At 34.6% G+C, this 26,438-nt stretch overlaps 1 protein-coding gene across 6 annotated transcripts in view; it reads left to right on the top strand.

Moving 5' to 3' along the window:
• Parg (poly(ADP-ribose) glycohydrolase) overlaps positions 1-26,438 on the top strand; it is a 114,008-nt gene that overhangs the window by 72,836 nt on the left and 14,734 nt on the right. For 5 of the 6 annotated variants that reach the window (XM_027947898.2, XM_071611273.1, XM_071611271.1 and 2 more), the window contains exons 13-16: positions 496-643; positions 10,722-10,800; positions 12,200-12,308; positions 20,795-20,900. In XM_027947898.2, the coding sequence (XP_027803699.1) occupies positions 496-643; positions 10,722-10,800; positions 12,200-12,308; positions 20,795-20,900 (442 nt within the window). Of the gene's footprint in view, positions 1-495; positions 644-10,721; positions 10,801-12,199; positions 12,309-20,794; positions 20,901-23,372; positions 24,474-26,438 lie in introns of those variants that run through there. The other variant, XM_071611272.1, reaches the window with a different exon arrangement.

Below are 26,438 nucleotides of genomic sequence, written 5' to 3' on the forward strand. Positions count from 1 at the left end.
TATTATTAAGAGAGGTATTATCCCAAAGTAGTCAACTACTAAACTCTTCAGTTCTTTAGGACAAGTGTTTGATTACTGTATTAAAGTCATCTGAAATATATAAAATGAGGTTAAGTATGGATGTAGGAAAATAATGTTAAAACCTTTCAAGCAGAAGACCTCCCTTGACTTATGACCAGGGGAGCACAAATAAGGTTTATTAAATAAGAGTTCCTAGATAATATTTCGCCCATAAACAATTTTTCTGAGGTCCTTTATGCACTTTTGGAATCCAAAGAAACATGCAGACATATTAACTTCAATGAAATGGGAAAAGTAAGGCACAAATGTAACTACGAGTGTACACAAGTATAACTCAGACTCCTTGGGAACATTAGTCGTTTGAGGACTGATTTTCATGGGAAATAAAAAGATTAGAACTTTTTGGCATGTGCTTCTTTATCATAATTCAGGTATTTTAGATCATTATTTAACATGCCACATTTTCCTAAACAGGTGGATTTTGCAAATCGTTTTGTTGGAGGTGGAGTAACCAGTGCAGGACTTGTGCAAGAAGAAATCCGCTTTTTAATCAATCCTGAATTGATTGTTTCACGGCTCTTCACTGAGGTGCTGGATCACAATGAATGTCTTATTATCACAGGTTAGTTTGGGGGAATTCTGGAAATGGGGTAAGTCCTCCCTACCTGTGAATATCTGTTGTGAAGATTTGAGGCTACTGATGGGTACTAGTCCCAGTATTTTTATACATTACTTATACTTCCTTTTTGAAATTGTTATAGTCTCATTTTCCTAAAATATCTTGAATATACATTTTATTCTCCACCTTTTCTTTTTTGCCTTCCAGCAGTTTGATTATGATTTATCTAAGTATGGACTTAAACTCTATCCTCCTTGGAGTTCATTGAGCTTGCGAGTTTAATGTTTGTCATCAGATTTGTTAAATTTTTGGCCATTATTTATTTATGTTAGTACATTGATGGTGTCCCATAAGTTTCTAAAGCTATGTTCATTTTTCTTCTTTTATTTATTTATTTATTTTTTGGTGCTTAGAATGGATAATCTCAAATGACATATCTTCAAATTCATGGATTCTTTCTTTTACCTGCTGTAATCTACTTTTGAATCCCTCTAATGAATTTTTAGTTATTGTATTTTTTAATTCCAGAATTTCTATTTGATTTTTTATAATATCTTTTTATTAATATTTCTATTTGAGAGTTATCTTTACACTTTTGTTACTTAGCCAGTTTTCTTTAGTTCTTCCAACATATTTAAAATAACTAATTTTTTTCTCTTTCCACATTTTTCATTGGTACATTGTATTGGTACATAATGATGAGATTTGCTGTTACATATGTGTATATGCACACAATATAACAATATAAATCTGGCCAATATCACTCCCCAGCACTTTCCCCTTCTCCCACCCCACTGGTCCCTTTCCTCTACCAATCTCCCTTTGTTTTCCATGGGATACTCCCCAGCACCTTTCTTTTTCCTTTTCTTCTTTAGTTTCTACATATGAGAGAAAACATATGACCCTGGAGCTTCTGAGTTTGACTTATTTCACTTAATGCTGTCTAGTTCCACCATTTTCCTACAAATGACATAATTTCATTTTTCTTTCTGTCTGAATAAAACTCCATTGTGTATATACAACACATTTTCTTTATTCATTCATCTATTGATGGATATCTAGATTGGTTCCATAGTTTGGCTATTGTGAATTTTGCTGCTATAACCATGGGTATGCATATATCATTATACTATGATGCCTTTAATTCTTTAGGATAAATACTGGGGGGTGGTATAGCTGAGTCATGGTGGTTCCATGCCTAGTCTTTTGAGGAATCTCCATACTGACTTCCATAATGGTTGTGCTAATTTGTAATCCTACCAACATTGTAAAAGTGTTCCTTTTTCTCCACAACCTCTCCAGCATTTATTATTATTTGTATTCTTGATAACTGCCATTCAGATTCGTGTGAAATGAAATCTCAGTATAGTGTTGGTGTGCATTTCCGTAATTGCTAATGATGTTGAACATTTTTTCATATATTTGTTGGCCATTTGTATTTCTTTTTGAGAAGTGTCTGTTCAATTCATTTGTCTATTTATTAATTGGGTTATTTGATTTTTTTGATTTTAAGTTTTTTGAGTTCCTTATATATCCTAGATATTAATCCTCTGTCAGAAAAGTAACTAGCAAAGCTTTTCTCCCATTCTGTAGGTTCTGTCTTCATATTCCTAATTGTTTTTGCTGTGCAGAAGTTTTTTAATTATGTCATTCCATAAATAACTGATCTAAAATGTTTGTTTAGTAAATCCAACATAAGTTACTGTTGACTGCTTTTTCCCCTGGGTATTGATTATATTACCTTATTTCTTTCCATGTCTTACTTTTTTGTTGTTGTTGAGAACTGGACATTTTGAATAATATAATGTGGCAACCCGCAAATGAGATTTTCCCTCATCAGAGTTCAGTGTTGCTATTTGTTGTTTGTTTAGTAACTTTCCTAAACAAATGCTGTAAAGTCTGTATTCTTTCTTGTCTCTACTCAATTAGATTATTGGTCAGCTAATTCTAATGCAGATTTCCTTAAATGGTTGGAGCCAGTAAGTCACACAGTCTGTGCTGAAATGATCTTTGTACATGTGGGGACTCACCTTTTAACACTCCCATCTACAGTTATTGACTCTGCCTTATTCTTCACTTCCTTTTTACACAGAGCCTTAAGGTTAGGCAAGAGGGGAGAGAGCTGAGGGCCTGAGCATTTACATGGTTGTGGGCTTGCATGTGGTCTTCCAGACTCCCAGGAATATGTTAGAACTTTTCTTAAGCCCCTTGTGGACATCTTATTCCTAGGCCTTTTCTTTGAAGCTTTTTGTTTAGCCTATTATTTGCCCTAACTGACAATCACCACCTCAGGCAGCCTCAATTTTAAGTAGTTACCTGTGTTTATTTTCATTTAACCTTTGGGAATTAGTCTTTTCACACTGGGAACACTAAGTCCAGTAAATAAAGAGCCTTCGAAGTGAGGTCTTTGAGAGAAACACCAGACAAATGTAATAATGACAGTTCTCTGAGAATGGAGAATTGAAGGATGTTTGTCACTCTTCTGCCTCTTCTTGTGGCTGCCAGGCTGCTAGTTTTCACTATGCTTAGGGACAGTTGGGTTTTAAGGCTACCTCAGAGCTTGGGAGAGTGAAATGAAAAATAAGGCAAATTAAAACACCATTAAGCTTGCTGTTTTTAACCAAGATTCCACCAATTTTCCTTGAATAAACACTGCCTGGATTACTTAAGACTTTAGTTTATTTCCACTTTTGATTTTTGCTGTGATTCTGTCAGTGTTCTCATTGATTTTAGGGAGGGGAGAATTTTCAAGGTTTTTGCTTCGTCCTTTTTGCTGATGTCTCCATACCTTTTGTGGACACTCTTTGGTAAAGGGGCTTTAAGTGAGTAATTTTGCTTCATTTAAAATTCTGTGTTAATTTTTATCCTTGTAATTCTGCCATTTTGCTGAGGTAAGTAACTTTAAGAAAATAAAAGTTGTTAATTACCTGAGTTTATGTAGGAAATTAGGATTGGAATGTTGGCAAAGAATTTCTTCTTGGATGGAACCCTAGTTAGCCATACGAAGTTAATGACTTGTAACTTGAAGTATTTCATTCACAAATTCTTGAATTAGTGATCCAAATTGTACTGAAATGGAGAGAGACAGAGATAGACACAGACCCCTTTTGTTCTCAGCATTGCCTCAACTCACATATTGGTCATCTGGCTGGCTGTGTTAGTTTTTACATAAGCACTTAGAAAGGGTACAGTTGTGGGAAATACTGTGGGAAGTGAGAGTGCAAAAGATTACAAAACAAAAAAATGAAAAAAAAAAAGTGGTATAAATCCATTATTGGGCAACTAAGTACTTTGAGTATTTGCCCTATATTCTTTTTTAAAAAAATGCAAATTGATTTTATTCTTTCTTATGGCTGAGTAATATCCTTTGTATAGATATAAAACATTGTTTATTATATAATAGATGAATCTTGAAAACTTGCTAAATAAAAGAAGTCAGACACAAAAAGCCACATATTATATGATTCCAGTTATATTAAATGTCCTGAATAGGTAACTTGATAGAGATAGAAAGTGGATAAGTGGTTGCAGTGGTTAAAGAGAAATGGAAATAAGGAATAATTGTTAAAGAAATTTCTTTGAGGGAAGATGAAAATATTTTGTAATTGGAAAGTGATGTGGGTGCATAGCTTTGTAAAATCCAGTGGGTTATGTTCTTTTTTTTTTTTTTTTTTTTTAATATTTATTTATTTTTTAGTTTTCAGCGGACACAACATCTTTGTTTATATGTGGTGCTGGGCATCGAACCCGGGCCGCACGCATGCCAGCCGAGCATGCTACCGCTTGAGCCACATCCCCAGCCCGGGTTATGTTCTTTAAAAGGGTATTTATCGCAGTTTTTTAAATTTTAAGAAATTTTGGCTTATCCATATTTCTTTTTTGTTTGTTTGTTTTAGTTATACATGGCAGTAGACTCTATATATTATACAAACATGGAATGTATTTTCTTCTAATTGGGACCCCAATCTTGTGGGTACACACAGTGTTGAAATTCACTGAGATGTATTCACATATATACATAGGAAAGTTATGTTAGATTCATTCCACTGTCTTTCCTGTTACCCTGTACTCAGGGATCTCTGAAGGTCAGGAATGTGACTGTCATCATTTGGGTATATCAAATAATACTTTTAAAAGGTTTTAAATTTTTAGCAGTTAAACTGGATTTGAACTGAAGACCTAGAACAACACATCCCATCAGTTTTTAAGATGAATTTACATCCTTGAAATAAAATCTTGGGGGTTAGTGCTGTAGCTCGGTGGCAGAGCACTTGCCTAGTAGTATGTGTGAGACATAGAGTTCAATCCTCAGCACCACATAAAAATAAACAATTAAAGGCATTCTGTCCATTTACAACTATAAAAAAAATTAAAAAGAAATAAAATCTTGGGAATTATATTCAAAACTAATTTGTTTCATTTGCTTCATTTCATTTACAGTAGTAAGGAGTCCCTTGTCATCTGCCTTTAATGTAACTATAAATAAATGGAAAAATTCCCTGGGAATTTTTTTTTAAAGAAAGTTTATTTTTAAAGATCATTTATCCCCAGATCACTTGGAAGTTAACTCTAGTCTTTCAATAATGTTTTTTAAAATGGATAGAAAATTGCAGATCCATGGTTCACCTTCAGATCTGTAATTAAGTCAGCTAAGGACATTTGGGGTGACTTTTAACTCAGTGTTTTTTTCCCACTTCCACTTAACTTTATTATAGTGCCTCCTAATTAATATCTGTGATGTGATGTTCCCTTAATGGAAATGGCCATTTCATCATCTATTTGATGTCTGGATTTCTGCCATCTCCCTTCTTAGAAGACTCTTAACCATACACTGCATCTATCTGCAGATCAATTCCATTCCTTCAATCATGCATCCAGGCTCAGTGAGCTAATGACTATGAGTATGCTGCCTGAATCTGTAGAAGAGTTTGAGAAATTGGAAATAAATTAAATTTATCATCATTGTGGGACATCTGGTTACCATCAGACTTTTAAATGAATATGAAACAGGTCATGCAAACAGGCAAATACTTTTATACGGTGTTATCCCTCTATACTTTTATACAGTGTTATCCCCCCACCCCCCTAGTGGTCCTCACTGGGGCAGCCATAAGTTAAAACCTTTTGGTAAGTATAGATAAAGGGAAAGAATTAAAACTCCAGTCTTACCTTTTCTTATCTTTCCCTCTGTCATGTGTTTCTCTACAATATCCAACAAATAGCTCAATACTAAAGGACTCTAAGGGGTTTTTGTTGTTGTGTTTCTGTTTGGTGAGCACACAAAGCAGATGCATGCCTATACATGAAACTTTCTGAGCAGAGGAATAGTATATTTAACATAAAATCTACCCTTCAGTTAATCAAATGATCCCAGACATTGCAGTTCCTTATGTCTTTTCTGAGTGTCAGCAGAACTGACAGAAATGACTATATATAGACACTCTTGCTTATAGTATTAGTGCCTTCTCTTTATAGAGGTGCAGTGCTAGGGACACCTGTCACTATAGAAATAACCCTTTGCTAAATGACACCAGTTCTTTGGGAAAAGATCCAAATTCAGTTGGAGTTTTTCAGAAATGTTTGGAAATCAAACATTTCTTTGGTGTTCCTCTTTGATTTTTAATCATGCTAAAGGCAAGACCGTTCTATTTACTGTATGATTACCACTGTGTGAGTGATGCTGATGAAAGGTGAGTATATGGCTTTCATATGAATCTTTCTAAGGCACAAACTCATTGATAAGTAGATTTGGGGTGGGGGGGGCAGGTACCAGGGATTGAACTCAGGGACATTCAACCACTGAGCCACACCCCAGCCCTATTTTGTATTTTATTTAAAGACAGGGTTTCACTGAGTTGCTAAGTCACTTGCTGGAGCTGACTATGGGTTTGAACTCCCAATCATCTGGCCTCAGCCTCCTGAGCTGCTGGGATTACAGGCATGCACCACCACACCTGCCATAGTAGAAATTTTTAATCTTCAAATATTTTTTCTATTCATTACCAACTTTTATTCCTAGGAAGAGAAAATAACAATATTTCTTACTAAATCTAAAAACACATAAAGCTGTCGTGAACTCTTAATGAGGTTTTTAAGGGGTTTCTTCTAGATTTTTTCTTAAGTGAAGGTCTTCCTTAACTGTGAAGTTCTACAGGCTATCCCTAGAGAGAGCTATCATAAAGGCCATTCATTATATCTTGTTTTCTATTATATTATCACTAAATGCTTACCTTTATGTTTTTATTAATTTATTAATAAATTTGAATTTAAAACACATTAAAGGGATCCAGTTTTCAAAACAAACAGCCAATACAATTGTGAAAATTGTCAGTGTAGACACCCAGGATTTAATTTGTTTAAAGCAAAAGCATTTGTATATATCTTCTTCTTCTTCTTCTTCTTTTTTTTTTTTTTTTTTTTTTTTAATTTCCCATACTCAAAGAAGATAAATCTAGGGCTAGGATATATAGCTCAGTTGGTAGAGTGCTTCCCTCACACGTACAAGGACCTGGGTTTAATCCCCAGCACCACCAAAAAAAAAGATAAATCTAGCCTTGTTTCCCTCAAGAAAGAAGACTGAAAGCTATTTTATTTTGAAGTAGAAATATGATAATTGCTATTTTATATTTTTCAACTGCTTCCTTTTCAAAAGACAGGACAGGTGTTTTAATAGTCAAGGGATCAGATTAGGCAGGTGTGTGTGTGTGTATGTTTGTTTATGAAAAAGAAAAATGAGAATTGTCTACACCAAGGTGGAAAACATAATAGAACCAGAGCCTTTCTGACTCTTTTGGTTCCTTTTACTCCAGTAAACCAGGTCACTTTTAATCACCTTGTGAATAGAGTCAAATATCTGTTTTCTCTGTTCCCTTATAAAGTTAAAATCTAATGACATCAACATTGACTGCTTTAGGGTTTAGAAGAATTTTTAGCTTGTCTTATTTGACTTTTCTAAGCAACTCTGTGAGATAAGAAGAATTATTAATAACCCTGAATTTCAGTCCAGTGAGGTTTGGTTATCCAAGGTCTCCTGGCTAGTAAAGATTAACTTAGAGCTCTTCTGTGTCCTAATGTCAATCTGTCATTCTTTGCCATGTTATCCTTTTAGATGTGAATTTTTATATATGGTTCAATTATATAATATCTTCCTATTAAGTATACCTGGCCTCATTATTTTAATCTCAGTTAATAACAATGCTCTTTCTGTTTTGTTCATTAATTATGTTTATTAGGCAAGTACTCAGCTGCTTTTATACCCTTGCATTATAAAATGCTAAAGTAGACACAAATATTAATAATTTATAGTCTCTGGTATAGTTTCTCAACCTTTCCTTGTGTTTGTTCACCTTGATATTTCTAAAGCGTATAAGCCAATTATTTTATAGAATGTCCCTCATTTTGAATTTGTCCAGTGTTTTTTAAATTACATTTTGCTTATTCATTTCGGTGATTTCAGAACTACTAAACCATGCCACTGTAAAAAGCAAACCTTAGTGGAGTTTGGTATTGGTTTATGATTATTTTCTGGTTTTCTCTCTCTTTTTAAGTAAAATTTACATATAGTGAAATATGTAATGTTAAGTGTGTATTGTGGTAAGTTGGCAAATAAATATTGCCCTTTTATCCCACACCCCTATCAAGACATAGAATAACAAATCCATCCGGTCAGACAATTTCCTTGAGCCCTTTTCTGATCAATTCCCATGCTAAGACCAGAAACAAACACAATTTTTATTTTTTTCATGAATTAGTTTTGTCTTTTTTAGAACTTCATATATATATATATATACACACACACACACACACACACACATACATACACACACACACACACACTTCTACCTTCCTTTTCCCCCCTCTGCATAAAATGTTATGTGAGATTCATCTATGGATTTGAGTATATCAGTGGTTTTAATCCTTTTTATTACTAAAAGTATAATTCCTTTGTAAATCATGTTTTGCTAATTTTCTGTTGATGAACATTTAGATTATTTGTACTTTTATTTTTGTGATAGTCTTTTTTATATGTCAGGTTAGATAGACTCCAGTCCCCATATATTCAAATGCTAATCTAGGTATTGCTGTTAAGATATTTTGTAGATGTGATTAAAGTCCACAAGCAGTTAATATTTTAAAAGGGAGATTATTTGCAAAAATCTGGGCAAACCACTTGCAATCAGTTCAAAGGCCTAAAGAGCAGAGCTAAGGCTTTCCCCCCCGCCGAAAAGAAATTCTTATTGTGGACAGGAGTTCATATCTGAATACCAGCCTGCCTTGTCAGCTCCCACAGTTATTTAAACCAACTCCTTTAATAAATCTCTTCGTATATATCTCCTACTAGTTCTGTATCTGTGGTTGAACCCTGACTGATAGAAGACTGTTGTGAATTAACCCTCTAAGAGTGTTCTCTTCAGTTTTTGTTAGCATATATTTTTAATTTCTATTGGCTAAATACCTAAGAATGTAATTTATAGGTCCAAGGGTGGATGCATATTTAATTTTGTAAGAAATTGTCTGTTTTCCAAAATCATTGTGCCATTTTACATTCTTCTAGCAGTGCATGAAATTTCTACTTGTTGTACATCCTTGCCAATGTTTAGTGTTGTCAGTCTTTTTTTTTTTTTTTTAGTCACTCTTTTCAGTTTATAGTGGTTTTAATGTTATACTGGAATAATGTTACAGTGTTTCATATGGTTGTTAGTAGGATATAGTTCAAATCTTCTGTCCAGTTTTCTAAATTGTATTGTTTTTATTATTAATTCATGAGAGTTCTTCAGGTATTCTAAATATAAGTTCTTTGACAGACGCTAGTTTTATGAATATTTTTCCTGCTGTCCTGCCTAAATATTTTCTTATTGGTCTTTGTATGGCCAGAAGTATGTAACTTTGCTCCATTGTAGTTTTTGTTTGAGGTTTTTTGGGGTAGAGACGAGAGCTTGCTTTGGGGGATTTTGTTGTTGTTATTTCTTTGGGTAAATTTTATACTCATTGCTTTCTTTATCCAGTCTAAGAAATATTTATCTATCCCCAATATAATGAAACTCTTCTTCTATGTTTTCTTCTGGAAGTTTTATAATTTTATTTTTATTTCTGTGAGTCATCTCAAAATTGTTTTCATTCACAGTGTAAGGTAGCAGTTGAAGTTTATTTTGTTTTGTATGAATGTCTATTTACTCTGATAATATTTGTTGGGAAAACTACCCTTTTCTGTATGGATTGTTTGTCTTTTCTATATAAGTTTTAGAAATAGACCTACATTTCTTCTCATTTACTACTTTTTAAAAAAAATATTTATTTTTTAGTTTAGGTGGACACAATATCTTTATTTTACATTTATGTGGTTCTGAGAATCGAACCGAGTGCCTCATGCATGCTAGGCGAATACTCTACCACTGAGCCACAACCCCAGCCCCATCATTTACTACTTTTAAAAAGAAAAAGTCTTTTGAGATTATCATTAGGATTGAGGTGAATCTATAAATCAAAAATTAACATTGTAACAATATTGAGTCTTCTATCCCAAGAGCCTTGTATATTTCTCTTTTTATTGAGGTCTTTGTTTTTTCTCAGTTATGACTTCTTCATCCATTGTATTTACTTCTAGATTTTTTTTTACATTATATTTATTTTGAAAAGTTTTATTTCCCATTGTTTATTGTTACATATACACATATATAGACATACCGTTGACCTTACTAAATTTGCTTATGAGCTTTTCTTGTTATAATTCCCCTCTACACACTCTTTCTTTCAGTAATTCCTAGGATTTGCTGGATAAACAATGATTGCATGTGCAAATCGGGACATTTTAACTGTTTTTCCTTTGGTGCTAAGGATTTAACCCAGGACCTTGTGCATGATAAGCTTGTGTTCTACCATTGAGCTACACTCTTGTTTTTGTTTTTAATATTTTTTATGCCTTTTATTTCTTCTCTTGCTTTATTGCACTGGCTGGGGGACCCCTCAAGCACAGTGCTGAATATAAGTGATGAGAATGGTATTCCTTGCCTTGTTGCTGATTTTAGGTGAAATGTTTTCACCATTGAGTATCAAGAAAATAGTAACAAATTATTTGTTTCAGGTACTGAACAGTACAGTGAATACACTGGCTATGCTGAAACATATCGTTGGGCCCGGAGCCATGAAGATGGGAGTGAAAGGTGAGTCTGTTTCTGACTTGAGTATTACATGACTGAAAGTGAAGGAGCATGGAGTGACTCTAGTGCACTCTGTATCTCTTGTACTATTATTCAGGCAGTTGAACTTTTCTTTTAAATTCAGTGTTACAGTTTTGTTGCAGTTAAAACAGTATAACCATATCTGTATACAAAGGGAGACCAGAGAAAATGAAAAACCAGAAGTCTAAAATAAGTACAAGGAAGACAGAATTTTCTACAGTTCTACAAGCTGCCAATTGGGAGCAGTTAACTTCCAAATCCAAATTTAATTAGAAGTGGCTCTAATTAGAGCGTCTTATTTAGTTATCCTTAATTTCTCTGTGAGATTAGGTAAATGGAGGACACCTGTGTTGGGACAGTTTGTCTAATGCCACAAAGCCAGTTGATAGCAGGTACTGCAGTGAACTTTGCTGCTGTTGTCTCCTATTTCTTTTTAGAATTTATTCACATTTTGACATCTTTGCTTTTCCATCAAATTGTGTAGTTTATCAGGTATAATTTTTTGCAGAAATGCTGCCTGAAAGCTTGTGGGATTTTTTTTGTTTGTTTTTATTTTTATTTATTTATTTTTTGTTTGTTTGTTTGTTTTTAAATGAGAAACAATCAGCTCTGGTCCATGTAGTCATACCTGTGCCACAAACATTCAAGTCCAGCCTCTGTATTCTTATTTTGTTTAAAGTATATGGTGTAACAAACAGTTATCTTTGTGAATATTTATTTATTCCTGGTAATTATTTCCAAACTAACATGAAGGCTTCATTGTTCTTCAAAATGAAAAATTGGTCGGCATACCAATTATGCAAGTTTTTAAAGAGGTGAGATATTTGGAATTTCACACATTTCTAAAATTATCATCTCAACTAGTCCTTCCTACTTCCACAAGTGACATGTTATTGTCTACTTTGATGTCCTGTCTTTCAAAAAATAGTTTCTTGCAGTCAGCAATTGAGCACAGTAGTAACACTTGACTTCTTGGGTTTATGTCCTGGACAGTATGTAGTAGTATTACATCCCAGTAATTTAGAGCAGATCCCACAAAACAAAGAAGGATTGAACTTCAGTATGAAAGGAAAGAAAGACCTAAATTCCCTTTGTTTGCCCTCAAATCTTTTTGTGTCAGACTTACTGTAAATGATATATAATATGTCATAGTGTGTGGTTTCTTGATTTTTCATTGTACTACTTACTACCCAACAGTGCATAATGTGTATGCCTTTGAATCTAAATACAAAATGTTTCTTGACCTCCTGCTTTGCTGAGACCTGTGGTCACAGTTTGTTTGTTTTTACTATACACTACCAAGGTATTGACAACCTAACCTCTGCAAGGCTGAAGGGCTCTACCTATTCCTCATCTTTTTCCCTTATTTGTCCTATCCCAGGGATGACTGGCAGCGACGCTGCACTGAGATTGTTGCCATTGATGCACTTCACTTCAGACGCTACCTCGATCAGTTTGTGCCTGAGAAAATGAGACGTGAGCTTAACAAGGCCAGTAACCTTATTTCTTAGTTCATCTGGTAACTGTCATCTATTTACTGCCATTTTATTAATGCTGAAATTAATGCTTTCTGGTAGTTTTTTACAGTGTCAAAATGCCCACAGCTTTCCTGATTTAATGGCTTTGTCAGCTTGTGCAAGATGTACTTTCCATTTTGTAATTGTTTGATTACTAGATGAGGTTGCCCACTACACTGTTGCTTGATGTTAAACTCCACACATGCATTTATCTAATTAAGTACTTTTAGCTGCTTTGGAACATTATTGTAAAACCATATAGAAATGAATGAGCCCTGAAAAAAATTTTTTTTCAGATCTTCCCAATGACATTTTCTTTACATAGTATCCTATCAGGATTAGAACAGATAAACCATTTATTATTATTATTGATATGGTTCAAATAAAAGTTGTTTGTTGATTTGGTAATTTGACATGTTTTTACTGGAAACTGCAATGGTCTGTTATGCTTAGTGCTGTCTAGTATAATCATTTTCTTCTTTCTGTTGTATTACAGAAATGTAAAATGAGTCATATCTGTTGTTAGTTCAGATTGTCACAACTGTTAGCTACAATAAATTCCATCATGCAATAGTGCTGATTCTGTTCTCTAGAATTCAGGCCTCACCAAAACAGTCAAAATTTTCTTTAGTTCCTCAAATCACTTTCATAGCCAAGGAGACTAACTCAATTCCAAGTCATTGTTTGATTCCCAGGAGCAGGATTTGTTTATAAGATTAATTATGAAGTTTGTGGTTTTATGTGGCTACATGTGTCAGTCCCTACACAAAGATCTCTAATAATGACAGCAGGCTGGATATATACAACCAAATAATCCAGATAGGCTTTTATTACCCTTATAACTTGTAGATATTTTGAATATAATTGGTTATATTATCTCATTTTGATCATCAGAGAATCTGCTTTATTGGTAACCATATTTTCTTATAGATAACTTATTAGATCATTTTAATTTTTAGGGGTTTCAGATGAATCTCAAAAAGAATAATGCACTATCATCCAAAGTTGAATTTATAAACAGACATCATTTATTTTGAAAAACAGCAATTCCTCAGAAAATCTATCCAGATATATTCTTTAATATATTAGCACTTCTAAATTTCTTTCCTATCTGACACTGAAAGTCAAATTTACTTGTACTGAAAAGTATCTTTTACTAGTAGTTGAGTACACTTTAAAGGTAAGTATGCTTGGGGCTAGGGATGTAGCTCAGTGTTAGAATATTTGCCTAGCATGAATAAAGCCCTGGGTTTCATCCCTAGCATTACAGGGGGTAAAAATCCATATAAGGCTGCTTTCACTGTTCTAAATTCTTACCTTAAAGCAATTGTCTTCAAACCTCTATGTGTTTTATGATAAAGCATATTCATCTAGAATGAGATTAATTTTTAGAGTTTCTTCTAGTGTTACTTAAACATGTATACAGCAATTTTGTCACCTGGTCATTGAAAGTAGAGGACATTGGCTGGGTGTGGTGGCTCATGCTTGTAATCCCAGCAGCTCAGGAAGCTGAGGCAGGAGAATCTCGGGTTCAAAGCCAGCCTCAACAACTTAAAGAGGCACTAAGCAACTCAATGAAACCTTTCTCTAAAGTAGGGCTGGGGAATGGCTCAGTGGTTAAGTGCCCCTGAGTTCAATCCCTGGTACTAATAAAAAGAGAGAGAGAGAGAGAGAGAAACTAGAGGACATTTATCTAAGTGGTAGGTGGTTTGGAGAAAAATAGATGAAAGACGAGACCAAAATGTGTTTAACTAAAGTTGTAAAGTATATTAACAAAAATTAAAATATTTCCTTTTTATGGATAAAGCCTTCCTAAAGAAGCTAGATCATTCACTTTTAGAAATTATCTGCAATTATGATCTCTTTTAAAAGATAAATTTTGGAGTGATTGGCCACATTATATTATTATGTTTAATGCATATACAAATATGTAACAACAAACACCCCTATATGTACAAGTGTAATGCACCAATAAAAGAAAATGGGGGAGGGGAGTAATCATTGGGCATAAATTAGTCTTTGTTAAATTCCCTTTTACCATATGTAGGTATTCTCTACATTAACTTATATCACTAACATTCAATTATAGACACCAGAAATTTTAAAGGTGTGAAGTGTTGGTTTATATGAATACATTGTTAGATATATTATTGCAAACCTTAAAAAAATATTTATCTGTGGAATGTAGAGTGCTTATGAGACATACTTTATATAAAAAGAGTGAATCTTTAAATAACCTGGCAACAGGAATTTTATTTCATTCAGGTCAGACAGTGCCTGACACACTGCTTGCCTTATTGGGAATGTCTCAAGAATAATTTGTTAAATGTCTTGCTCAGTTATTAAGCAAATAACTTCTTAGGCAGTGCTAATATGGCTTTTTTTATGACAAACATTTTAGAAACTATAGAAGTACATTATCTCAAAGCACTCAAAATATTATAAATTGTTAACTTCTCAAATATTCCCAAGTGTTAAATAAACTTTTAAACATTTCCAAGTGTTAAATAAAGCCTAAGTCCATTGTAAAATGCAGAGCAGTTGAAGGATATGATGGAGATGGGTTGATTTTTAATCTATGCCATTCTGAATTTGCCTGCCATTATTTATGTCAATATGCAGTTGAGTCTAATTTTTAACTCATGAAAAATTCTTTTCAGTCAAATTTAAGCAGAAACTTTTTCAAACTATATTGGTAAAAATAGTAAAATCAATAAAATAATTGCTTACTGTGTGCTAGGGACTCCACTTAGCATTTTAAATGCATTGTCTGTGTTTTTGTTTTGCTGTGTTTTTTAAGATGGAGTCTCATTTGGTTGCTGGCCTGGGCTTGAGATTCTCCTACCTTAGCCTCCAAGTAACTGGGTCTATTAATGTGCCACTGCCTTCCAGGCATGCATTGTCTGATTTAATCCTCACTACCCCAGGAGGCAGAGATACTGTTTTTATTGCCAATTTTGGGACAGTAGAGTAAGCCTCAGGAAGTTGAGTAGCTTGCCTAAGGTCCCAAAAGCTGGGTAGTGACCACACCAGGGCTTAAATTGGGTTCCCCTGACTTTAGATAATTTTTTTTTGTTTTTTTTCTTTTTGGAAGTTCTGGGGATTGAACCTAGGGCCTGACACTTGCTTAGGCAAATGCATTGTCACTGAGCTATATCCCTAGTACTCAGATTTTTTTTTTAATTTATTTTTTAGTTTTCGGTGGACACAATATCTTTATTTGTATGTGATGCTGAGGATCGAACCCAGCACCCTGCGCATGCCTGGCAAGCGCCTTACCACTTGTGCCACATCTCCAGCCCCTTTTTTTTTTTTTTTTTAATACTGGGGATTGAACTCAGGGGCACTCAACCCTGAGCCACATCCTCAGCTCTATTTTGTATTTTATTTAGAGACAGGGTCCCACTGAGTTGCTTAGTGACTTAGTTGCAGAGGCTGACTTTGAATTAACAATCCTCCTGTCTCAGTCTCCAAGTTGCTGGGATTACAGGCGTGTATACCAAGCCCAGCCTCAGATCACTTTTTAAAAATGTAAATCCTCTCATATAGAGATTACTATAATTAGATCTGATCTTCTAGATTTTTTATCTTGTTTAATCTTTAATCGTTGAGAATATTTCTGCCTTTGATTAATATATAATATACAGACATATGCTTCAGTTGCTCCTTGTCCTCTGATGATAAACTTCCACTATGCACAAAGTATCCATTGAATCCTTTTCTCAATATTCTTTTCTGTTTGATACACTTTTTCAAGAAAATGTGAGCATTCCCCTCAACCTATTCTTGAATTCCCATGAGATGAAGAAATATCTTGCATGTAATAGAATTTGCCAGTATATGAAGAGAATTTGTCAGTATATGAAAGAGCACCTGGCTCAGGGCCTCACACATGGGAAAGTATTGAAAATGTGTATTCTTTCATTCACTGATATATTCTCCTAAAATTTGTTCTTTCATCAAAGATTGGTTTTCTAATTCTTTCACTAAAAAAGGGGGAAAAAACAGTAAATGATTTTGTTAAGTGTTTTTTATTTTATTTTTAGTTGTAGATGGACACAATATCTTTTTTTTTTTTTAATGTGGTACTAAGGATCGAACCCAGGCCTTCCACATGTGTTCGAGGCAAGCACTCTACCACTGAGCTACAACCCCAGTCCTTGTTAAGTATTTTTGAAAGATTAATTTAACAGACTAATCCAAATAACTTTGGACCTTCTAAATTAAAGCATTCCATCCCTTATTAATTTACATTTGCCTATTGAAATAGATTTATGAATTTTGATGTAAGTAACAAGGATTCCACATAAGCTGGCAACACAACTTGAAGGAAATATTTAATGTTTTATATTTCATTATGTTTTATAAACTTGGATTTAAAGCAGAAGTCTGTATCAAATCAGTTTTAGAGATGATTTATGTATGTTTGTGTGCATGTGTGAATGAGTGTCTTTTTGCATGCCAGAGAGAAAGTTAAGAAGAATAGAAAAATTACCTTTTTCTAAATGAAGCAACAAAACATAAGACTAGTTTTCATCATCAGAATTCAGTGTGGATCTCTGAGCTCTCAGGGCCTCTTTGTTACTTTTACACATTACTTGAAAGGGCATTCCCACAAAGTGCTCTAATGCCTCTGGAAAAGGTCTGGTCCGTCCAGGTCCCTCCTGTCTTATTGAAGTGACATCATGACCAGCAAACAGAGTACGTTTTTAAAAGGAAGGAATCCATTTAACTGATAGTGCAAATCTGTATTTAATCCTATGAGTGCAGTTGGGTGACATGTTAGGGGAGAATTATCTTTGACTTTGGAACAATTTATGACTCCATCTTGTAAAAGTGGCAAATAACCCTGCAAGGGAAGAAGGAAATCACCTGTGAAAAGTTGTACTTGGCTATATTAGACTTTTGTAGGTAAGATTACATAGTGAATATATTTCATTAGGCCTTCCAAAATAGGAATTGAACAAAGTGGATTGCCACTATTATTCTATTTTTAATTGTTTTTTTATATTCATTTTTTAGTTGTAGTTGGACACAATATCTTTATTTTATTTTGTGGTGCTAAGGATCGAACCCAGTGCTTCACATGTGCTAAACAAGTGCTCTACCACTGAGCCACAACCCCAGCCTCTTGATTTTTTTAATTGATTTATTATTATCCAAATTTAGAATGGAGTTATTGTTAAATAAAAACTTTATAATAAAACCATTCAGTACTTGGCTGCTGATACTTTAAGTTCAACACCTGATCTTTTTATAATCTTTTCTTAAAATATGTGTCACTTTACTTTTTTAGGAACATTAGTTCAAAATGTGTCATCTCCAGTGAGTTTTCCCTTAAGTTTCTCAACATATAGAGTCAGAACATCACAAGATAACTAATTTTCAGTTTTACACACGAGAAAACAGATCTACAGACTTTCATTTTATATTACATTTTAAAATAGCAAAAACAATGTACGAATGTTACAACTTTCAAAGACAAAAACGTTATCCATAATACTGTCTTTCAAACAGTTGTTTTCAGGGACTGGGGTTGTAGCTCAGAGGTAGAGCGCTCCCCTAACATGCATAAGGCACTGGGTTCAATCCTCAGCACCACCTAAATATAAATAAAGATATTGTATCCAGCTATAATTAAAAAATTATAAATATTTAAAAACAAAAACAGTTGTTTTCATTTTTTATAGGTCTTTCCACATGAAATTTGGTTTTATATAAATATACACAAAAGTTAACCTATAATTTTGCATTTTACCTCTTTCATTTAACTTTATATTATAAATGCTTTTCATACTTCTTAAAAATCTTCATAATTAAATAAAATTGGTTGGATTGATAGGCTGTGATTTAACTCTATAGTCACGATCCTATTTTTGAGCAATTAGTCCCAGATTTTTCTCTTATATGTAAAGTAGTAATAAACATCTGTACAATGCTGTTTCTTTAGAAGAAATTTACAAAACTATTATTACTACTGAGTCTAAGGATAACTTAAAGACTCTTTAGTAATATTACTTTAACAATATAATATATATTTGCATGATGATGAAAGACATCCTTTAAGTGTATCTACTTGGGACTGCTACAATTTATATTGAAACCAGAGTTGTTAGTGTGTATATACTTATTTGTGCTACGCTGGAGTCCCATGCCTTTCCTGGGCTCAGTCCTGGAACTTTTATACATGCTTTCTTTGGTCTCTTTTCCACTTTCTTTGCTTCCTTCTTATATCTCTATTTTCACTACTTCCTGTTTAGTATCTAGTTTTTAATTCTAGATACAAAATTTTTCTTTTGGTTTTTACTTGTTCACCAAACTGCACTGTTTTTGCTCATTAAAATACATTTAACCTGGTTACTTAGAGGAAGCAGTGAGGAACTAAAACATTCTGATAGTATTAAACAGAATATGAACCAGGAAGCCAAGAACTCCTCTTTGTCCAAGCATGCCAGAAAAAAAATGATATGAAAGATGGCATAGTTACGTTTATTCTGACAGAGGTTTGTTTTCCCTGTTATACATATTCTTTATCATTCAAGAACTTACTCTTCCCCCATGGAGTTGTCTGATATTTTGACCTGAAAGAGATTTTTAGAAGCTCTATGCATCTGATTATACAGGTAATTTGTAAGTTCTTGTGCAAGTTCTGTACCATAGCATTGAATAATGGTCTGGTACCAACTTATAATTAATATCTGTCAGAATTTACAGCCTAGGAGAGGATGGCGGGAATAACCTTGTTAATCCATCCAGACAGTGTATAAAATAAAGTTTTATACCTTTGTGGAAACTTCAGAGAATAATTTGCTGTATTTCAGCATGTGGGTTTCACAGAAGCATCTTTCTCTATTGTTGGTTTTTCTCTTACTCTTTTAATCTATTTACTATTACATATAGACTACATTTTAGGTTTATTTGGTACCTGAGAGAACCTAGGGAAGATTTGTTTTGCTGTTATATTATCTTCTTAATACAGTATACTTAGAAGGCAGAAAGATTGACTGAGATGACTGCAAAGAAGTAGAAACCATAAACTCTGGGACCTTCTCATGTACAAAAAATTAATTTAATTAATACTTAGCCAGCATCTTCAGGATATATTATACTTTCTTCAGGTTACTGGCAAATTTTTGAATATTCTATCTTAAAACAGCTATGAAACTAGAGAATTCTAGGACTGAAAGAAATCTTAAATTTTTTTTCATAATCAGAAATAGGAATCCCTTTTATAGATAGTTGCTAGTTTTTTGTTAAAGGAAGTTTCGGGGTCAAATACATGTCATGGGATGTCACTCCAATGCCATTGCCTAACGCGCCTGGGCCCGCGCAGAACCTCTCCGGGCAGCTGTGGGAGAAGTGAGCAGGCGTCATCTCTGGTGGCCTCGGTGGCCTCGCTTTTACAAAGCATTCCAATGGCAAGAAGCACAAAAGTGAATCATAGTGGAGCTAGGATTGTGGCTCAGTGGTAGAGCGTTTGCCTAGCATGTGTGAGGCACTGGGTTCTATTCTCAGCACTGCATATAAATAAATAAAATAAAGGTCCGTTGACAAATAAAACATTTTTTTTTTTAAAGTGAATCATAGTTACTAATCTAGTCCCAATAACTCTGGGGAAGAACCTGCTAAGGAAGCTCCATAGTAACTCTACTTTGATGCAAAAGTGGTCACCAAAAGCCTTCAGAGAACAAGTACCTTTCCTGATAGTTTGTCTTGGTTATCCCATTGGTTCTTGAAATATCTCTGATAATCACATATGTCTGAGGTGGAAAAAGAAACTGTAAGTCTTATGTTTTCTTTTCTATCAAAGTTAAATCTGTAATGCAACACACACAAATTTACTGTAACTAAGTTTCACGTGTATAGTGGAGCCCTCTTAAGTTAGAAAACCATGTGGTCAGAATGGAGCCATTTTTAAATTCCCTAACAGGTATCCAGCCACAACTGTAGCCCCTTTTCATGCCTTCCCCAATTTTAAATCAGCTAATTGTGTAGATTGTACCCCCGAACTCTTCATTTCAAAGCCAACAGTACTTTGTTAGGGATAAAAACTGGCAGACTGCCTACCCAGGTATGCTTGCCCACCAAATTCCCTTTGGGGACATACTCTTCTGCAGACATAGAGTTTTTGCCTTACTGGCTTCCTACCATATGTTTGATTTCTTACAGCACCTCAGTATTTCTAACAGAAACTAATACTTGTATTAGTGTAAGGGATTTGATATACCCAACATTCAAACAAATAAATATTAGAATCTGTCCTTTCTCATTCTCTTTCTTGTACAATCCCAGGTTTTTCTCTTTCTTTGTTTTCCCCTCTACTTTGGCCTTAAGAAGAAAAAGAAAAACGAGGGAGAGAGAATATAAGCTTGGTAATGGATGCTGATCCTAGTACATCTGTCAGAAATACTGTTACTGTCCATTCAGTCATGTGCTGTGATATTTCTTTCATCTTGTAGGCTTACTGTGGATTTCTACGTCCTGGAGTTCCTTCAGAGAATCTTTCTGCTGTGGCCACAGGAAACTGGGGTTGTGGTGCCTTTGGGGGTGATGCTAGATTAAAAGGTGAGTAAATCCTTATACAGAAGGATAATAGCATGCTCACCAGGGGATAAGTAGTAGTCCTTTAACAACATTTCTAATGTTCTATCATAAGAGACTATAAAAATCTTAAGTAAAAGGATATTTGATACCATCCTCTTATTATTATATTTTATTTAAATTATTATATTTAAAGGAATTCTTAGTTTAATTTACTATTTCCTTATAGAGCTTGCTTATCTGTTTGATCTCTCAGACACAGTATTTAGTTGAAGATAGAAAGGTTAGGGGAAAGAGTCCATAAAGACTGTGAGGTTTCAAACCAAAGCACCTACTTCAGCACTTTCCGTTGTGGAGTGATTTTTTTTTTTTTACAGGCATAGCTGTTTGACTAAACTACCATGTTCTGAGCAATGTAGTTGGCATGAGAATAAAAAGATGAAGAAGATTAGGTCCTTGCTTTGGGAGTCACTGTCCCACATATGAGAGAGAGGCATAAACAAATGCAGCACATAATGATGAATGCTCTAGTAGAGCCACACAGTGTGGTGGGAGTATATCTTGGGAGAGCTGCATGAATGGCACAGATGAGGAAGCATTTGGGTACCCAAGATAGATAAGCATTTTGCATATTGTATTTGGTTGTTGTGGTGAAAAAAATCACAAAACTTGAATAACAATGATGTTGATCCTTTACCAGATAATGACATTCGCTTTACTTTTGAAAGTATTGATAAATACTTTCAAAAGAAAATAGTATTATATCATTACTTGGTATGGTTACCATTTTCTTTCAGCCCAACTGTTCTGATACCAGCGGGATATACCATAATGCAGTTCTGACATTAACTATCTGGATTTATTGCAGAACCCACAGATTAGGGGAAGGGTTCTCCATAAAACTGTCTATACTTTAGATTGTAACCACAAGTCTGAGCAGGGTCCCTAGATCACTAGCATCTAACCAGCTGGCTACCAGCATGGGATGTTCTCATGGTCCTCAGATTTGATAATTTACTAGAATGGCTTTTAAGTCCTATATTTAAGTTGCAGTTTTACTATAAAGTATATACACAAGGTATGGAAGGGAATGCAGATCTTTGACAACCTGACTCCATGGTGTCTGGGTACTTCACTTTCTGTGCATGTGAAATTTGTTCATCTAGGAAACTATTCTGAGCTTTGGTATCCAGAGTTATTTTGGGCACTTCATTACTAGACATAATTGATTAAATCATTGGTTAACTGATTGAACTTGATCTCCAGCTCTACCCCTACTCCTGGAAGTGGGGTTCTAAATGCTAGCATTACAAAGCCACTAGTACTCAAGAAATTCTAAGGAGTTTTAAAATTTTTTTTTTCTTTTTAGTTATACATGACAGTAGATTGTATTTTGACATATATACATACATGCAGTATAACTTACCCATTTTTGTGGTTGGACATGTCCAAGGATTTTTTTTTTAATATTTTTTAGTTATAGTTGGACACAATACCTTTATTTCACTTATTCATTTTTATGTGGTGCTGAGGATCAAACCCAGGTAGGATCTCCCATGTGCGAGGCGAGTGCTCTACCGCTGAGCCAAAACCCCAGCCCATATCCAAGGATTTTTGAAGCTTCTCCTAGCAACTCAAGACCAAGACAAGACAAACTGTAATATCACAATTATCAATGTAACAATAATATAATTTACAAACTACTAGCTGGCCTTAATAACCAAACTAGAAATAAATAAAATCTATCTCTTTAGGAATAGAACAGTTTGAGTCTGTCATAATGTAACTGTCCCCCAATAATAAAAAGTTAATAATTTTATAAAATTTTGAATATGTAGAAAAATGCCATAAGTATATAAAAATCACCAACATAGCTAACATTTTGATGGCCATCCTTTCAGACATCATTGTAAAAGTCTGTGTGACCATTTGACATTTTGAAAACCTTATAGTCTTATGGATGATTTTTAATACCAACAAATGTAGATGTACTGTCAACATTTTCCCTTCTTTCCTTATTTCCTCCTTCCTTCCTTCCCTCCCTCCTTTTCTCCCTTCCTTCCTTCATCCTTTCCTCCCTCACTTCTTCCTCCTTTCTTTCCTTCCTTCAGTGGGGTCTCATGATGAGAGTCTCACTGTTTTGCACATTCTGGCCTCAAATTCATGATCCTCCTGCCTCAGCCTCCCTCATAGCTAGAAGCTAGTTGTCAACTCCTGTCAACATTTTTAAATGGCTATTTGGTATTTCTGTTATATGTACATGCATAATTTATTTCACAGTTGATTTGTTTTCTTTATCTTATAAGCATCACTATGGTGTATAATTATATATAAGCTTTATGTAATTATCTTATAAGGGTAAATTCCTAGAAGTAACATTAAGAATTCAAAGAATATGTATCCTTTATATTTTGATACATGTTGTAAATTGCACTGTGAAAGGCTGCATCAGTTTACATTGTCTTCCTTACAAGAATAACCTCCCCAATGTTACAGAGCTGGGACCTTCCAGGAAACTGAGGCAGCATGAAGACCCCCCCTTCCCCTTCAAGCCCTGATTCTTGCAACCAAATCAGAAGGATTTCAGACATGTCACTCAGAGAAAAAGGAATGAGTTTATTGAAGGAATAGAAAAAGGGAGATTTGGGTCCTCTTCAGAGAGGAGATAGACCATGTGTCTCTCTCCAATTTTTTTTTCTTTTTTTTTTTTTTTTTCAGTATACATGATCGTAGAATGTATTTTGACATATTATACATACATGTAGTACAACTTCCCATGCTTGTGGTTATATATGATGTGGAGTTAACACTGCTAGTGTATTTATATATGAACATAGGAAAGTTACGTCCAGTTCATTCTAATGTCTTTCCTATTCCCCTCCCCCCTTCCCTTCATTCCCTTTTGTCTAATACAGTGAACTTCTGTTCTCCACCTTCCTTGTTATGTGTTAACATTCGCGTATCAGAGAGAACATTCAGCCTTTGGTTTTGGGGGAATTGGTTTATTTCACTCAGCATGATTGCCTCCAGTTTCATCCATTTACTGACAAATGTCATAATTTAGTTCTTCTTTATGGCTGAGTAATAATCTACGGTGTATATATGCTTCATTTTCTTCATCCATTCATCTGTTGAAGGGCACATCAGTTGATTCCATACCTTAGCTATTGTGAATTGAGCCCCTATAAATATCGATGTGACCACATCACTATAGTATGCTAATTTTAAGTCCTCTGGGTATATGCCAAGGAGTGGGATAACTGGGTCAAATGGTGGTTTCATTCCAGGTTTTCTGAGGAATCTTCATACTGCTTTCCAGAGTGGTTGCACCAGTTTGCAGTCCACCAGCAATGTATGAATGTATCTTTTTCCCTACATCCTCACCAATATTTATTGTTACTTGTATTCTTGATAATTGCTATTCTGACTCAAGTAAGATGAAATCTTGGTGGAGTTCCAGGTCTATTAGGGATCCCAGAGAATTTTCCAGAGTTTTCTGCCTACGTCCACCTCTTCTAGACTTCTGACAGCAGGGTGGCATGAGACTTGGAAGTTCTCACTGCCATGACAAATCTAGGTCTTAAATATTTTATGGTTAGGAGGAATTACCCTTATCTCCCTGAGTTTTGGGATGTGGTCTGTGAAAAGGGTCACATAAGTCTCCCCCTTTAGGGTAACTTGGGTTTCTCTTATTGATATTATTTTGGGCCTGCATTTCTCCTGCAGGTAGTTTGCTGAGGAATGTGACATAGCCGGTCCACTTAAGCCAGGCAGGATTGCAGGCAAATTGCTTCTTAGAAAAGAAAGCATGTGGGGGTCAGCACAGTAGGCCCATTTTATAGAATTATTCCCTTAACCCCATGTTCCCACCACTTGTGTTTGTCTGTACCCTGTCACCAAGACTGGATTTGTCAATCTTTTTTAATTTCTCCGAGATGCAAAGTTTTTTGGTTGTCTTGTGAATTGCTTTTCATGCCTTCTATCCATTTATCTCTATGGGAGTAGTTGAATTGTCACTAGCTAGTAATACCTCTTTATAGATTAAGAAATAGTAATTGTTTGACTGCCCTGTGTTGCAGGCATTTTTCGTTTCAGCCTCTTGAGCTGTTGTCATACCGAGTTAATTTTTTTATATGTCCACATTTTTTGTGGTGTACTTAGAAAAATCTTCCCTGTCTTCTCATTCTTAAGATTTTCATCCATATTTTCTTCAAATTTGAAATTACAAAACTGCATGGATCTGTTTTTCAGTGTTTTGAGAGTCCATAAAAGAAAGAATTTGGATTTTTTATTTTGTGAAATTCTTTATCATCCTGAATTTATTTGAGGAAACATGGTTTTTCACTCTTGAGTTTATTGATCTTATGACAGACACTTTTTTCCTGTTTTTCTCTTAAGTAAAATGAATGATTGGTTTTGTGCCATTAATCCAGAAACCAGGTCTGCCATAAACCATGGTCATTTGTGCTGGACAATTTAGAAAGCATTATAAATGTGTTCATTTCTTTCTTTTCTTTATAGCTTTAAAGCCTTTCTCTCAGACTGCAGCTTTGTTTGCTTTAGTGACTGTCAGGTATAGTGTTCAAAAATTTCCACTGTGTAATTCATTTTCTTAATAATTGAGATTTAAATTTTGGAATAATTCTTTGACAACTTCCTACCCTTTGTTCACTTGAATAATAATAAAAATAAGTAGCCATAGGGCTGGGGGTGGCTCAGGGGTAGAGTGCGCATCTAGCATGCGCGAGACTGTGGGTTCAATCTTCAGCACCACATAAAAATAAATAAATAAATAAACATGTTATTAAAAAAAGTAGCCATAATATCCTTTAGTAGAAGATTGATTACTAAAACTGATTTTCTTTTTTGGTTTGGTTTGGTTTGGCACTGGGGATTGAACCCACTGGTGGTTTACTGAGACATCCTGAGCCTTTTATTTGGGGCCTCCCTAAGTTGCTGAGGCTGGTCTTGAACTTGCAATCCTCCTGTCTGGGCCCCCTGAGTCACTGGGATTATGAGTGTGTGCTCCAACATCTGTCTCTAAAACTGATTTTTAAAAAGAAAGAGATATGGTTTATTTGTATAATAAAATATTATATAGCCATTAAAAGCTATAACCCAAAACAAGGGAGGGTGAGGAGGGGAAGGATACAAATCCATTGGATTAGACAAAGGGGAATGAAAGGAAGGGAGAAGGGAAGGGAAGAGGAGGGGCAGTAGAATTAATCAGACATAACTTTCCTACCCATGTATTTGAATACACGACTAGGGTAACTGTGCATCATGTACAACCACAAGGATAGGATCCTAAATAGAATAAGTTCTACTCCATGTATGTGTAATTTGCCAAAATACATTCTACTGTCATGTATGACTAAAAAGAACATTTTTTTAAAGATTAAAAATAAATAAGTAAAATATACTGGGGAAAAAAAGAAATAGATCGGTTGACATGGAAAGATATTTTTGGAATATTGCCACATTGGGGGAGGATATATAGTATATGCCACAGAAGTCATTTAAAATTTTACATTCAAATTTGAGGTTCTTCATTTATCAGTT

The sequence above is a fragment of the Marmota flaviventris genome, chromosome 4 (assembly GCF_047511675.1).
Source record: "Marmota flaviventris isolate mMarFla1 chromosome 4, mMarFla1.hap1, whole genome shotgun sequence".
Classification (NCBI taxonomy): Eukaryota; Metazoa; Chordata; class Mammalia; order Rodentia; family Sciuridae; genus Marmota; species Marmota flaviventris.